This window comes from Mustela nigripes, chromosome 5, assembly GCF_022355385.1.
Source record: "Mustela nigripes isolate SB6536 chromosome 5, MUSNIG.SB6536, whole genome shotgun sequence".
NCBI classification, from domain to species: Eukaryota; Metazoa; Chordata; class Mammalia; order Carnivora; family Mustelidae; genus Mustela; species Mustela nigripes.
This window is the reverse complement of record NC_081561.1, coordinates 127,522,596-127,537,483: the sequence shown is the minus strand read 5'-3', so window position 1 is coordinate 127,537,483 and position 14,888 is coordinate 127,522,596. Positions and strand designations below refer to the sequence as shown.

Here is a 14,888-nt window from a genome sequence, read left to right as displayed (position 1 = left end):
CTCCCTCCATTGCCTCTCGCTGTCCCTGTTCCCCCTCCTGCAGGAATGCAGTTGGTATCGTCCGCAGCCCGCCCCCGCTCCGCCCCCCGCCCCCGCACGCCGTGGCCCGGGGCCCCTCACGTGACCCCGGCGCGCTCTCGCGGGGGCCCAGACTCTCCGAGGCGGTGCCGCAGGGGACAGAGGGACGGACGGAGTAGAGTGCGCCGCAGCTTTCGCCCGAACACCAGTGCGGGGGACGTGATGTCGGGGCTCTCCCGCCAGCTGCCTTGGGCTGCCGCCTGCCTGGCCGCGCTGTGTGTGCTGACCGCGGCTGCGAACCCCAGCCCGGATCCGACCGTGACTGCGATCCCGCTTTCACCGAACACCAGCACCGCCAAAACGACAGTTCCGACGACGGTGACGACTCTTACGCCGGTGACCACTCCCGCACAAGGTGGGCGCCGGCCCAACGGGTTTCCTGTCTTCGCCCGCCCGCCGCTCCGAGCCGAGCCGCCCGCCCTGCCCGCGGTGCGCGCGGGGCCGGGGCCGGGACGGGCCGCGCTCCAGCAACATGGCGGCCCGTCCGAGTCCAGCCCGGGCTGGGATCGGAGTGGCGGGGGTGAGGGAGCGCCCCGGGGAGTAGGGGCGGCCGAGCCCCGTTGGCCGTTGGGCTCTGGGCCACCCCGAAGTGTCCCACGCCAAGGTGCTCTTAAAAAGTGCCTCGTAATCCCCAGTCTCACTTCAGCTGGGGAAGAGGGGACGTGGCTTCCTCCCGCGGTGGTGGCAGTGGGGTTGATCGTGGGGCGAGGCGACTCGCCTCCAAAGTAGGGGATCAGGTCGAACTCCCTGTGTTTGGGGTTAGTCATTTGCCCACCCACATCCTATCTCCGCAAGGGGGCTTCTCCGGGAGTTGGCAAAAGAGGAAAAAGAAACTGAAGACGTGAATGCTCGCCAGTGTCTCAGACTTGAGTCTGAGAAAAGTTGCCTGTGATCTAACCGTATTGATTTTGCGGATAGGTGTCGGGGTATATCTGAGGTTTGGGCATTTGATTAGTTAAAACTTTAAATTTGCTATGTGCCAAAGAAGAAAAGTGCCCATTTGTGTACCCGATGCTTCATATATTCTTTTCGGGATTTTAGGCTAAACTGGAAGATAGGTGGTGAAATCTGGGAGGAAGATGGAAATAAAGTGGCTTGCGGGGAGCGCAGGTTTAGTTGATTGTGAGCTGGGATTGAAACCCAGGTTGTTGATTTTTTAAACTCGATCAGGAACACACTCTTTGTTAAGCTCTGCGGTCGATTTGGGTACTGGTTGAGTTGTACATTGAATCTTAAAGCAGAAATTGACAATGCCGTGACAACACAAAAGAGAGGGGAAGATAAGTTTGAGGTGAAAAAGAACTCTAGATATATAAAACCTGATGTAGTGTGATTGGTTATTCTAGTTAATATTGAGGAAGGAATAACTGGCATCTCGACCGAAAAAGTGCTCAAGTGTCGGGATTTTTACCTTGGCTTTCCTCCCCTCCCCCAGACGGATCATACTGTTTTGAAGTATCTTCCTTTGGTTTTTGTGTTTTATAGATAAATAAAATGTATAATTAAGATTCAGAAAGATGTAATACTGAAGTTCAAAAACTGTTAAATAAGGAAAGTACATTGCCGTGGAATGCTGGACGTTCTAACTGCACTGTTTTTAAGATGATAGAGCACAATATGTTTTGTCTTCTGCTTATTTGGCAGTTTCTTTCCAGAACTGTAGTTTTGGAGTGTGTGTTTTTTCCAAAGAGAAGCTTGGAGATAGCCAGGTTAATTGCCTTTTTGTAATTGAAAGTCATACAAAGGAGATGATTTGTTTTCTGTAAGTAGTAGTTGTATAAACTGCAGTCTAAAATGAAAGGTAGCAAGTTTAGTTCATTGTAAATAACATTGTGCTGTTCAAACGTATCAGGCACAAAAGATTTTAGACAACTAGCATTTTTTATCAGTACACAAACCTCTGCAGAACTTATTTTCTACTTTGTGAACCCCTTACTCAAGGGTACTGTATATGCCCTGTCCCTGATAAATGTTAGTGATAAAATATTAAAATGCGTGGCCTCTGTGTAGAACTTTTTTTTTTTTTTTTTAAAGACACAGGGAAAGCAAATATGAATGTTTTTTGGAGACATCTAGCTTCCAGGAAAATGAAAAGCCCTAGACTTTTTGGGTCATTTGGCCTAAATTACTGACAGAGACTGTCCTACTTTTTGTTAAATTGTATGTACATAAATATAGCCCCTTCCAGAGTTGCTGTCTCTTATCCTTCAGTCACAGTGGTGAAGATCACTTACGAATTACAAATCTCTTGGGTTTTCAGAATGGGCATCATCCGAGTTTGGGTTCAACCTGTAACAAGTCTTTTTACTATTAAAAATTGCAGTGTCTTAGCTGATGTTTGGGGGGCAGTGATTTCTCTGTGTGTAGTCTTGGCCTTATAACACAACCTTTTTCCCAATATTTTTATTTTTTTAAGGATGCTTTGAAATGATTCAAGAAATCCTGAGTGTCTGTGAAATAGTTGCCCTATAAAAAATGGTTGTTTAGATACTGAGCATTCCCACTAGCTTGTGGGTTTTTTCCGCCCTTTCTCTTGAGTTTATTTCAGTGTCATCAGTCATTAATTATGATTGGAATTTCTTATTAAGCCAATTAATGAAGTGTTTTTGTGTGTGCAGTTAAAAACACTGAAGATCTACCATCCTAACAAAGTTAAGTGTACTGTACGTTATTAACAGTAAGCACTGTATTACTCAGATCTCCAGACTGCATCTTACTTGAAACTGTACCCTGCTTCAGGAGCAGATCTCCATTTCCCCTCCCCCTAGCCCTGGCAGACATCATTCTACGTTCTGCTTCAGAGTTTAACTATTTTAGATGCTTCATATAGGAGGGAATCATGCTGTACTTGTCCTTCTTTGAATGTCTAACTTAGCATAATGTCCTTAAGGCTCATAGATGTTCTAGTGCACGGCAGGATTCCTTCCTTTTATATGTTGGAATACTATTCTATTGAAAAATGTATACCACATTTTTTAATCCATTCATTTGTTGATGGGTTATAACGTTTTACCATTTCTCTGAATTAAGTCTGGTACTGTACGTAATGCTCACTTAAGTTTAAAAAAGGTAAGTTGTACAAACTCAAAAGTGAGGTACCAATTGATTGGTTTTATATACCCCTCCCCACCAGATCCTTGTGAAAACCGCAGCAGCTGTGTTTCCTGTGTGAATGTTAGCCTTGATAATTCTACCTGCTTTTGGATAGAATGTAAAGGTAAGAGGCTTTGGGATGACTTTAATTTTGAGAATGCAAACTGTTTTATCATTTTAAGATATTCTACAGGGTATTCCTGAACACTTAAAAATTAGTAGAAAATTAAGTATATTGTGTACTACTTTGCAAATCAAATACTTTTCCTTTCAAGTTCCTATTGCTTAACATTCGGGCTAAAATCTCTGGACTCCCATTCTGTCCCCACCCCTATAATTCCTTAGACTTGATAATTAAGGTTTAGTAGCTTTTAAAGGAAGAGAGATTTTAGAGCTTTGGAAGATTAAGAGGACAGGTACACCAAAATCAGCTGTGAAAGTTGTGAAATTTTCCCCTAAAAATGGTTTCCTAGAAAAAGAAGGCATTTATCTCCTGCAGGTGTCCTGCTAGATGAACTATAGAGACCTTATAAAACTTAGTTGGATATTTAGAATATGGGAAAGAGTGAGATGGAAAGAGTTGGTGTTTTGTTCAATTTTAAAATTAACCTTTAATTTGAGGAATAAAGAGCTAGTTGAAGATACTTTGCAATACCGATAACGTTTTTGTTAGAACCACGGGATTACAGCAAATTCTGTTCTCTTAATGGGAAGTAGTTGCTTTTTCTTCTTATCAGTAAAACAGTTTATCGGGTATGTGTGTATATATACCTAAAAAGTCAAAGCTATGGGGGCGCCTGGGTGGCTCAGTGGGTTAAGGCGCTGCCTTCGGCTCGGGTCATGATCTCAGGGTCCTGGGATCGAGTCCCGCATCAGGCTCTCTGCTCAGCAGGGAGCCTGCTTCCCTCTCTCTCTGCCTGCCTCTCCATCTACTTGTGATTTCTCTCTGTCAAATAAATAAATAAAATCTTTAAAAAAAAAAAAAAAAGTCAAAGCTATGTATTAAGTGTCTTTATTTGTTTAAAAGAAATCTGAGTTCTGGGCAAAATCCTTATGTCACGACATAACATTGTTTAAGATCTTTTTTTTTTTTAAGATTGATTGATTGATTGATTTGACAGAGATTGCAAGTAGGCAGAGAGTCAGGCAGAAAGAGGGGGAAGCAGGCTCCCTGCCGAGCAGAGAGCCCGATGCGGGGTTCAATCCTGGACCCTGGGATCATGACCTGAGCTGAAGGCAGAGGCTTTAACCCACTGAGCCACCCAGGTGCCCCTGTTTAAGAACTTCTTATAAAATTAGCTTAAATTGGGGCTAAATTTTTTTATTGTGTGAGAGTCCCTTTTTTTAAAAATGTCATAAAATGGAATTTAAGTGCACACCTTTCTCCTGCTGTGTATAGCAGAGTTGGCATGTTTTGGGGCTTGAATGCTCTACTGTAGGATATGTTGAGGAAGGGTCTCCCTTACTCTTGCTACAAGTTTGGCTGTCAGGAAAGCAGTTTTATTAGAAAGTGTAGAAAACCGAGAAGGTCCTACAGGTTCTACAGAGGTCCTACTGCTGCTAATATGGCACCCCCTGTGGTTACTAAGCCTTTATTAGATCCTGTCGGCTTCTCCCTACTCATGTGGAATCTAGCAGCCTTTGCTATGCAGGAGTCGTGCCCCAGTTCAGATCTAAGTGTTTCCAATTTATCTGTTTAGTGTATTCATGTAGGTTTTAGACAAATATTTGGAGAGATCCTGGGTAATCTTTCTTAATCAATGAGGGAAAGAGCATAACAGTATTTTCTTGATCCCTGGACTTCTGAAGTGTGTATGCCTGAGTTTGATTTTTGGAAGCAGTTCTGGAGCTTAGTAACAAAACAAGGATAATATAAACAAGTGATTGGTGCTCTGTGTCTTTTTTCCCCTGTAACAGAGAAAAGCTACTGTTCACGTAATGCAACAGTTAGTGATTGCCAGGTGGTGAATGGCACACAGTTCTGTTCTGGTAAGTATTCACATTGGTTGCTGAGGAAAGTGGCCAAGAGGTGAGGAAGATCTTTGCCTCAGAAGCCTTCTTTCAATATTTGGTTTGCCATTTCTGGCAGTCTAAACTGACTGTAGTTTAGACCTTCTCCATTTGCATTTTACTGGACTGGACAATCTTGTTCTGGCCCTTTTCCGGATTATGGTGTTGGTGATTGTCACAATCTCTGGCGAATTTTGTGTTATGGTTGAATCTTCCCTGTATTCATCTGTTTTCTCATTTTTGTACTTTAGTTTGAAGAAATTGGTTACTCTTTAACCATAAGTCTTTGCTCAGAAAATAGTTAAAATTCCTAGAAGAAGCAACTGATTTTCCTAACAAGATTACAAATGGATAGGGAAGTCAAACTTCTGATTTGGTGCATAGTTAATAAATAGAGCAAAAGAGCTTTCTGGAGTGTGTCAGTAACCTTGAAAGACTACCTATAACAGTTTTACTTTTAGTGGAGTTTTCCCGTCCAAACTTGAACTTCATGACTGAGAATTTCATTAGTATGAGGTCAGTTACCCCTTTGTAGAATGCACATAATTTGGTTTAGGTGGTAAAAGAACAAACATTTTTAGTATCTATTTCAGTGTGTCAGAAATAATAATTATATCAAACCTGTGGTTTCATGAAAATAATTGCTTAGAAACAAGGTTAAGTAAAACGTTTTAAAAGATACTAATTTAGAGAAAACTTGAATAAATAATTCTTCTTAATTTGATGATGTATCAGAATTAGTTTGGACTATGTAGCACTCAATCCCCAGTAGGGACCCAGGCTGTTTACTGTCATTCCTTAAAAATATCTCTGACCTTACTCTCCGAGGTAAGCGCTCATGTTCCAACCATCAAATTGGTTTTTCTGCCAACAGAAAGAGGAATGAGGCCTGTATCTACCTACAGATGCTTTCTAAAAGTTATACTGGGCTACCTACCTGCAGGGGAGGCTAAGAAATATGTGTCTTTCTCCAGGCGGGGAAGCGTCAACTCTAGATTGGTGCTTCATATTTCTAAAGAAGGGGAGATCAGTATTGGTTAGAGCAACTGTCAGTCTCCTCCACAAGGTGGTACTTAAATGTAAACATTGTAAAAGTGGTACTCACATGACTGCAGTTTAAAAAAAAGTGTAATGGATTGTATTATTTTAGATTGTGCTTTGACTTAATGTTTGTTTGTTTTAAATAGCACCCGAGCCCACTCCGATGCCAACGAATTCTACAGGTAATACAAGATAATTAACTCTTTCCTCCTCTTTCAGGATTTGTAAAGTCTCTTGATGGACTTATTAGTGATTAAATACCTAAAAGTTGTTAGTATAATTTAAAAAATTGGTAGATGTATTTGGTCTTGAACCATAATGTTACATGAGTATGAGCTGTTCGTGCCGGTGTCGTGGAATTCCGTGAATGATAATGGAGTTACGAATAAGTGGAATTTGTAATTCATAATAGAATTATGAATAAATGACGTTTATTGACTATGGGAGGATTTGCTGTGGACATTGAGTCCACAAACCGCTTTTTGTGGATTTTTTTGAAGATCTTGGGAAATACAGAAGCCTAAAGAAAATTAAAATTCCCTGCAATTCCCTTTATCCAGAGGTACACCAGGATGTTTTCAGTGATAAGTTTTTCCCAGTCTTCTCTGTCTCTCAATAGATTTATTATGAACTTGCATAAGATGCCCATGCACATTTGAATTGTTTTCTCTTTTACATTGTTGTATACACTTTACTTAACCTGCACTTGGTTGGATAGTTAGGTCATCTTTCATTTTTCCTGCAGCACGCGTTCCTGTTTTGATGTTATCCCTGACAGAATTGATTCAAACAGCATTCCTAGGTCAGAGGATAGGATTATTTTAAGACTGAATATTGATTGCTTTCCAGAAAGATACGCTTTTCATTCCCATCAACAACTGGAAAGTTTTCACTACCCCTTCAACAGGATTAGATAATTTCTCCTTTAAAAAATCTTTACCAAGGGACGCCTGGGTGGCTCAGTTGGTTAAGCGGCTGCCTTCGGCTCAGGTCATGATCCCAGCATCCTGGGATCGAGTCCCACATCGGGAACCTTGCTCTGCGGGGAGCCTGCTTCTCCCTCTGACTCTGCCTGCCACTCTGTCTGCCTGTGCTTGCTGTCTCTCTCTCTTACAAATAAATAAATAAAATCTTTAAAAAAAAAAAAATTAAAAAAAAAATCTTTACCAAAGTGATAGGAATAAATCATTAAAAAACTTCTACTCCAGGACAACAGGCTGGATGATAGGGACTGGAAACAGAAGACAGCATTTGTCTATTGTAGTAACTGTGACACGAGTAAATAAGCATAGTGTTTTGAGATATTTGTAGGAAGGTGTGTATATGGAGTAATATGGCAAATGTGGTGACAACTTCCTGGAGATGTTGACTGACTCTTGAAATGACCCTGGTAAAACATGACGGTCGCTTCCCAAGTGGAGCACGGTGGTCAGTAGTGAGGAGGGTGAAGGAGTATAGTGAGGTTGGGGAATTGCATCTGGATATGCCTGGTGAGGAAGGGTTGAGCTGAACAGTCAGCAGGCCAAGAGCCAGATTGGGAGGGCAGGTTGGAACAGGAGACGAGAGTGAACACAGGGAGACAGGAATAGATGACCCATGAGGGGAATTCTGGAGAACTATATGGGAAGAGTTGCAGATGTATGCAAATAGACTTAGGAGGTAGGAAGAATAGGACTTGATGGAGGTGATGGCAGACTCTTAGCTTGACAGCGCAGGCAAAGCTGATGAGTGTAGGCAGTAGTGGTGTCCCCTGGAACAGCTTGTAGAGAGACTAGGACTTGAGGACCCAACTCCAGGGGACGGAAATGTTTAAGGGTTGAGAAGAGGATCAGAGAGGAAACTGAGTAGGGATGGGCAGAGAGGTATGTCCAGGAAACTGTGTGTGTGTGTGTTTTAGGTATAGTTTTTCAGAGGAAAAAGTGATCAGATGCTGAATCAAGGACCAGAACTCATTGAAAGACTTGGGTGGTGGTGAGCTAGCTCACACCAGCTTGCGGTGGCCAGTTGTGCATAGCTCTTCCCAGCTACACATTCAGTGAGACTGCGTTGGGAGCTTGAATTATGGTGGAAATATTCATGCCATAGAAATCTGCAAATATCACAGAACTTTTGGAGAGCACACAGTGGTGACACCCATTGGTAGTCACTGACTAGGAGGATGTTAAAGGATTGATGAAAGCACAGATGTTAAGGAAAAATTAATTTCCAGAAGGTAGGATGTGAACCAAAAGGGGAAAACAGTTTCTTCAGAACCATTGTGGGTTCACTTTTAATTGCTTCTCCATGAACCTTGATGTAGTTTTCGTGCTTGACCCATATGGGGTTCTCCAGTGAAGTACCATGGGGTCTCTCTAGTTTTCTCTCTCTCGTTCTGGAAGTGGAAGGAGGCCAGGATTTGCTTATAGAAAATGCATCTGTTGAGTGGCAGTTCTTCAAAAACCGTTATTACATGGTCTCTTTTCATGGCTGTTGCTGAAAGAGAGCAAGTGAGAAATTAAGGGATTATTAAAGAAATGACACAAAGAGAATTTGATTTATGTAGAAAGGTGTTCAGTGGGGTTAATTATAACAGTCTTCTGTTAGTACCTATAAATATTATAAATAAAAATAGTCATAAATAATCTCTTATTATTTACAGAATGACTAGATTACATCAGATATCTAGTGGGAAATTTTCATAAGTGGAAGACAAACCGTTAAATTCTGCTACTTTTTAAATTTTTATTGTTACATAATTGCCTAGTGAAATGGGCAGCAGGAAATGACATGTTACTCTGCATGATGGGATTACTTAGTTTACTGTGTTGTTAAAAATTTTCCACCACCAGTAGCAGCTTTTGTTAACTGCTAATTACTATTTTTTTTTTTTAAATGAAAGGAACATACTGTAGGTTAGTAAACCTAAGTATTGCATAATTTTGAAAATTCTGTCAAAGTAGTATTTCGGTCAGAAGTAGAAGTGTGTAAATGTTTTGCGCGTTTATAGAAAAAAGCATTAGTCTGTGTTGTGTTCAGGGGGTTTGGTAGTAAGACTCAAAAGGCAAATTTGCAAACTTGATTCCTTACCATTGTCAGACAAAATGTAGTGTTTTAAGATTGAAAAGAATATATGTTTGCTTAGTTTGTAAAGTGTTATTTTTTGCAGCAACTTTAAAGGGATTAAAAATCTAGGAATTCTGTCTAAGAATCAGCCCTGCCAGAGGTGAGATGAGGTATTTCCCTGCTGGCAAAATGAGAGGTGACCTAATTGTCCACCCAAGAGCAGGGTAGGGAAGATATGTGCAGTAGTGCTCATGGTGAGAGAAAAGGATACAAACATGTAATCCTGTCAGTATTGTTAATGTATCATTGATTAGAATCTGTTAGTAGTATCAGTACTAACAAAAGTCTGTTAATAAAGTGCTTTGGTTCCTAAAATGTGTTTACATTCAAATTAATTCTTCTCACAAGAGTTCATTTTCTTTACAGGCATTGTCAGATAATTTAAATTGGGGGATCTGTGGCCCCAGGGGACCTGTTCTTAAAATAACATTTTATGGGAACAGAATGATGCCTGTTGATTTGCATGTTGTCCTCGGCTGCTTTTGCATTATGTGCCGCACAAAGCTGAAGATGTTCACTGTCTACCAGCCCCTCAAAATGAAAAACATAAGCCAGCCTTGATACCTGCTTGAGAAATCCTGAGCCCCACTGGTTTCTTACCATAACTTTTTAAGTTAATAGTTTTTGTCATAGAAGCATTAAAAAAGCAGTTGTTCTTCCCTCGCCTGACCACTGATTCTTGCCTTCCTGTGTGTCTTTTTGCAAACATTATCCAGATGTATACATAGATTTTATACTCCAATATTTACATAGATGTTAACACAGATAGTTTTATGCTTGCTTTGTGGTAATTTAAAAACTCGTAGTCTGGCTGCGTGGATGTGTTAGTGAGCCACTCCCTGAAATTTGGCCTTTATTTTAGTCTTTGGAAAATAGAAAGCCTGTTGAACTTGGCAGCATTATTTTAAAGACAAATGACTAGATACTGGGAGGTTTGGAAATGTAAGTTACTAGTAAGTTTTGTTTCTATTGCAGCCAAAACCACCACCCTGCCTGCCTCCTCAACCACTGCCACCACAACTCCTACATCAGGTAAGGAGGGGGTTTGAACTGTCGGTGACGTGGGGGTATGTTTGCAGCCTTGCCTTGTGCTATTTTTGCCCCCATTTTCCAGTTTCATTCATGAATGGTTGTGAACTAAAACTCACCTCTTATATTTGGAGGACCAGGATGGTAGGCTGTTAATGCAGGAATGGTAGGTTTGCTGCGAGTCCCCATTTTTTAACACATAGCCATATTTGGCCTGACACATTAGAGTTAAGAGATAGTGTTTTTCTAATTTTCTAAAACCCTTTTGCTGCAGCTTGTCGGTGAGATCTCATTTCTTATAACTTAAAAATTAAATACTGATGACTGTTAGGAGTTAATTTTGTGCTGTGTTTAGGTCATGACAATTGGAGTGAAGATAATTTAGCCATTCTTTTCATTGAGAAAGATCTAAAGAGCCAAGATCACTGCAGATGGGCACCTTGGCCATGTTTCTCGCTATTTCTTTACGTTCCTTTATAACTGTTAAAAGTGCATGTGAAAAGTAATGTTTATTAATTAATGATTTGCTGTGTTGTAAACAAAATCACATTTAGGTGATGCCACAAGACATTGCAGATACACAGATTATGATCCTTCTCTCTATCCTATTTAAAATACTGGTGTTTGGTTTTGATTTTTTTTTTTTTTTTAAGTTTCTTGGCTTATTGTTATGCAACCTTTCTTGGTTTCAAGGAAACCATTTTGTCTTTGCAAGAATTACAGAATAGTTGTGATTAATTTTAAAGCTTGGGGCATCTGGGTGGCTCAGTCTGTTAAGTCTCTGCCTTCAGCTCAGGTCATGATCCCAGGGTCCTGGGATCAAGCCCCTCATTGGGTTCCCTTTTGGCGGGTTGTGGGAGAGCCTGCTTCTCCCTCTCCCTCTGCCTGCAGCTTCCCCTGCTTGTGCTCTCTCTCATCTCTCTCTCTCTCTCTAACAAATAAATAAAATACCTTAGAAAAAAAATTGAAAGCTGGCCACCTTATTATACAGCCACCAGAACCAGTGTTTATTTGAAACTCTACTTGGAAAAAAATTATTTTAAATATGAAACTGCTTTTTATTAAAATGGATGGTGTTCTACTTGAAACCTTTTATTCCCTAAAAAGAAATTCATGTTTTATTTCCTATTGAAACATTTTTTTCTCTGAAAAGGGAATTCATACTTTTGTGCTTTTATTCCATATGGTTTGGTAATGCTCATAATATAAAATTTTAGAGTAAGATTTACAATACCTTTAATAACAAGTTTATTTGTTAAATTTATAAATTGCAGATACTTAAGATAATTTTTGTACTTTGAAAAATTGCAACTGAATTTTTGCTTACCTTGTATATTTAATAAAATTTAAAAGTTACATGAGTTTTCAACGCAAATATTAATATTTAGTGTAACAACTAACAGTATGTTTTCTGAAGAAATTACAAATTTTTAAAGTGCTTGACATGTTCTCAGGGCATAATTTATGTACCAGGAGAATTTTTCTCTGTCACTTTCATACTTGAATTTGAATGGCAGCTTTGACCACTTGATATTGCTAGATGGAGTGAATGGGATAAATTCTAGTTGTAAAGCCTTGACTCAAGAGGAGATACTTTATAGAATTTAACTCATGGCAAAGTCAAAGTATAAGCTCATGCGGGTCTTGAAATTCTGAGTAGGGACTTTCCAAGTCTCATTATCTTTTCTTCTTATTTAACAGGTACAACTAATACCACTTTAACTCCAACTTCACAACCCGGAAGGAAGTCAACCTTCGATGCAGCCAGTTTCATTGGAGGAATTGTCCTCGTCTTGGGTGTGCAGGCTGTAATCTTCTTTCTCTATAAATTCTGCAAATCGAAAGAACGAAACTACCACACTCTGTAAACAGACCCATTAAATTAAAAAGGACTGGTGTGTAACTCACTGAAACCAAAATAGTCTCTTTCAAGATGTCCCACATGGAAGACGCTACTCCAGGATCTGTACACGTTCAAAGGATGCATATAGGATACTTGGGAGCATCATCCTCGAAGAAAAATCACTTAAATCATTTTGCTCAACAGGAATATTTAAAATATTCTGCATGAATCCTTGTGGCTGTCTTCTTTTATTTTCAATGGCTGCTGCTGTGGGATTATGTTCTCTCTTCTTGACATACCAAATGTAACTCTGTAAGTGGTGGGAAGCATTGTCCTGCACAGACACCTCATGACTCTTCTGGCAGTTTAAATTTAGTCATTTTAAAGCCTGAAAGCTGCATCATTTTCATCCTATCTCAGGATGTAGTTTAGTGACCAGAATTGAGAAGAATGTGCCAAATGAGCATCGGTCGGGTGGAATTTTGGCTGTCCTTTCAAAAGTGGAATAAGTTGGTAAATCTAGTGTCCTTAGAGTAAATTGTATCCTTAGCGTAAAATTTTGTGCTTGATGACAGTTATTTTTTCTACATTAGAAATAAGATGCCACACAGGGAATTACATTCCAGATTTAAAGAAACGAATGGAAAGGATACAAACCATTAACAATAGCAGGTTATCATTCATACTGGCAAAGCACCTTAAATCACTGAGAAAATAAAGAACAGTGCCTTAAAAGACAGACTGAAAGGTAGGCTGTAACTTCAGATGTTCCTGATTTGTTCTTTCACATTAAGGAGGGTAAAGGTTGGTCTGGTGATACAACTGTTCATTAGCTGTAGCAAACCTTTCTAGATACCATGCTGGTAATAACTGAAAACTTAACTATTTTGTTTCAGACCTGAGCAAGGCTCAGGATGTTCTACAAAGTTGAAAGCCTTCATATATTGAACTTCCCAACGTTTCTCTTAGGCTCTTAAGAAGTATAAAGCTAAAGTGGATTTTCTTACGTTTGCCTTTGCACTTCAGGAAGTATCCCAACACTGTTGTACCTTGAAAGGATTTTTCACCAAGCTTCCTTGAAAAGTAACTTTTTTTTTTTTATGAGACAAGAAGGAAATAAGTTGTTTTAGAGTCATTTACAGCTCTTGAATGAGACAATCATTTTAAGTTTTGAGACCAGAAATGTGACCAGTGTAATTTCAGAACATCTGAGGGTTTTTTGGTTGATTGGATTGCTGTAGATTTTTTAATGATGATTGCCCTCGGTAGACAGACTGCGCTTTCTTTGCTTTGCTTTGCTTTTCCTCCCTCCCTTCCTTCCTTCCATTCTTCCTTCCTTCCTCCTTTTCTCCCATCCTTTCCTTTTAGTTGCAGTTCCTGTAGTACATGAAGCGTGCATGCTTTATTATTATTATTTTTTTTAGTTTCTTTAGGAAGCACTAGTTTTTTCAGTTTCAGAGGGATACATCTCCCCTGCCTTTGACATACTGGATTAGTTCAGAGGTTTTCATTAGTTTTTAAAAAGCTTTTGCTTTTCTAGGTCATTAAAGGTTTTTTTTTGTTTTGTTTTTGGTTTTGTTTTGTTTTTAGTTTCTTTAGCCTATAGGGGCTGAGTTTAGCACTTGGTTTTCAATATTTTGTAGTAGGAAATGAGGAGTTGCTTTGGTCCATTTCATAAGCCAAAATTCCTTACATTTAGATATGATTATATTCAAGGTTCTTAAAATGAAGATTTACTGTTTCTTTGTTACTTGCTGGTACAGCTAGTTTGTTTTACTTGCACATTTGTACATACACTTAATGTTTTCAAGTGCCTTAATTGCTTAAAATCTCTGGCTTCAAAGGTTTTTGGGAAAAGGTAGGTTTACCTCACATTTTTGTGTTTTCATTAGTAATATTCTGATACCAGTTTTAGGAACCTCACAAAAATTTTTATTATGGTGCCATGGCTGTTAGTTTTTAGTGAGTGCTGTCAGATCCAAGAATCATTTGAAAAAATACAGAGTCTCCATTTCTCCCAAAGCGGCAAGATTTAGCTACAGTGATATATAATTATCATTTACCTAGATATGAATACCTTGTCACACATTAATGTCAGTACATCTGTTTTTGTGGAAATGTAGCTGAAGAAGCTTCTCATCTTCTATAATCTTGAATACTGCTCTGACAACAGAACCATAATACGAAACCAGTTAGATTTTGCAAGAAGAGCTCTTAAAACGGAACTTACAGCCTTTTCCCCCCTTTCTTTAGTATCTTGAGCCATTAATAATTTGTTGTTGTTTTTTTTTTTAATCCAGGAGGTACAGAAACGTTTTCAGATTTTTCTCCTGATTTGTTCATGTGGATGTAGTTCTATCAAAACACCTTATTTTACCTTACAGATACTTATTGCACAGGCAGACACTGCTGTATTTAGAAACTTCTATTTCAGTTCATTAAAAACTGCAAAACCAATCTGTATCATGTACCAAACTGATTTAAAATAAATCTACATGTTAAGTGAATTAATCTGTTCTTTTTTTTAAAACTGAAGTGTTTTTGCATTTTGATTATGAAATTTAATGTTCGTGAATTTACCTTATCAGTCTGTTTGGGGATGGGTTGTCTGCTTGCTCTCTGTTGCTCTCCAAGACCAGTGGCTAGTAGCAGGTCGGCATTCGTCAGAAACTTGTGGTGTTTAGTGCTCTCA

The 14,888-nt window shown here is 39.5% G+C and overlaps 1 protein-coding gene across 1 annotated transcript; it reads left to right on the top strand.

Annotated features, from left to right (window-relative positions):
* The first annotated feature begins 122 nt into the window (after positions 1-122).
* Positions 123-14,703, top strand: CD164 (CD164 molecule). The gene is made up of 6 exons (XM_059401177.1): positions 123-433; positions 3,212-3,295; positions 5,089-5,160; positions 6,369-6,404; positions 10,300-10,356; positions 12,055-14,703. The coding sequence occupies exons 1-6, from the start codon at positions 241-243 to the stop codon at positions 12,219-12,221; spliced, it is 609 nt and encodes a 202-aa protein (XP_059257160.1). The 5' UTR covers positions 123-240; the 3' UTR covers positions 12,222-14,703.
* Positions 14,704-14,888: the final 185 nt, after the last annotated feature.

Bases quoted from the DNA above. Each gene is read 5' to 3' on its own strand.
- CD164 (XM_059401177.1), top strand. From the start codon at position 241: ATGTCGGGGCTCTCCCGCCAGCTGCCTTGGGCTGCCGCCTGCCTGGCC. The intron at 434-3,211 runs GTGGGCGCCGGC...CCTCCCCACCAG, and splicing joins GGTGACCACTCCCGCACAAG to ATCCTTGTGAAAACCGCAGC. The intron at 5,161-6,368 runs GTAAGTATTCAC...TGTTTTAAATAG, and splicing joins TGGCACACAGTTCTGTTCTG to CACCCGAGCCCACTCCGATG.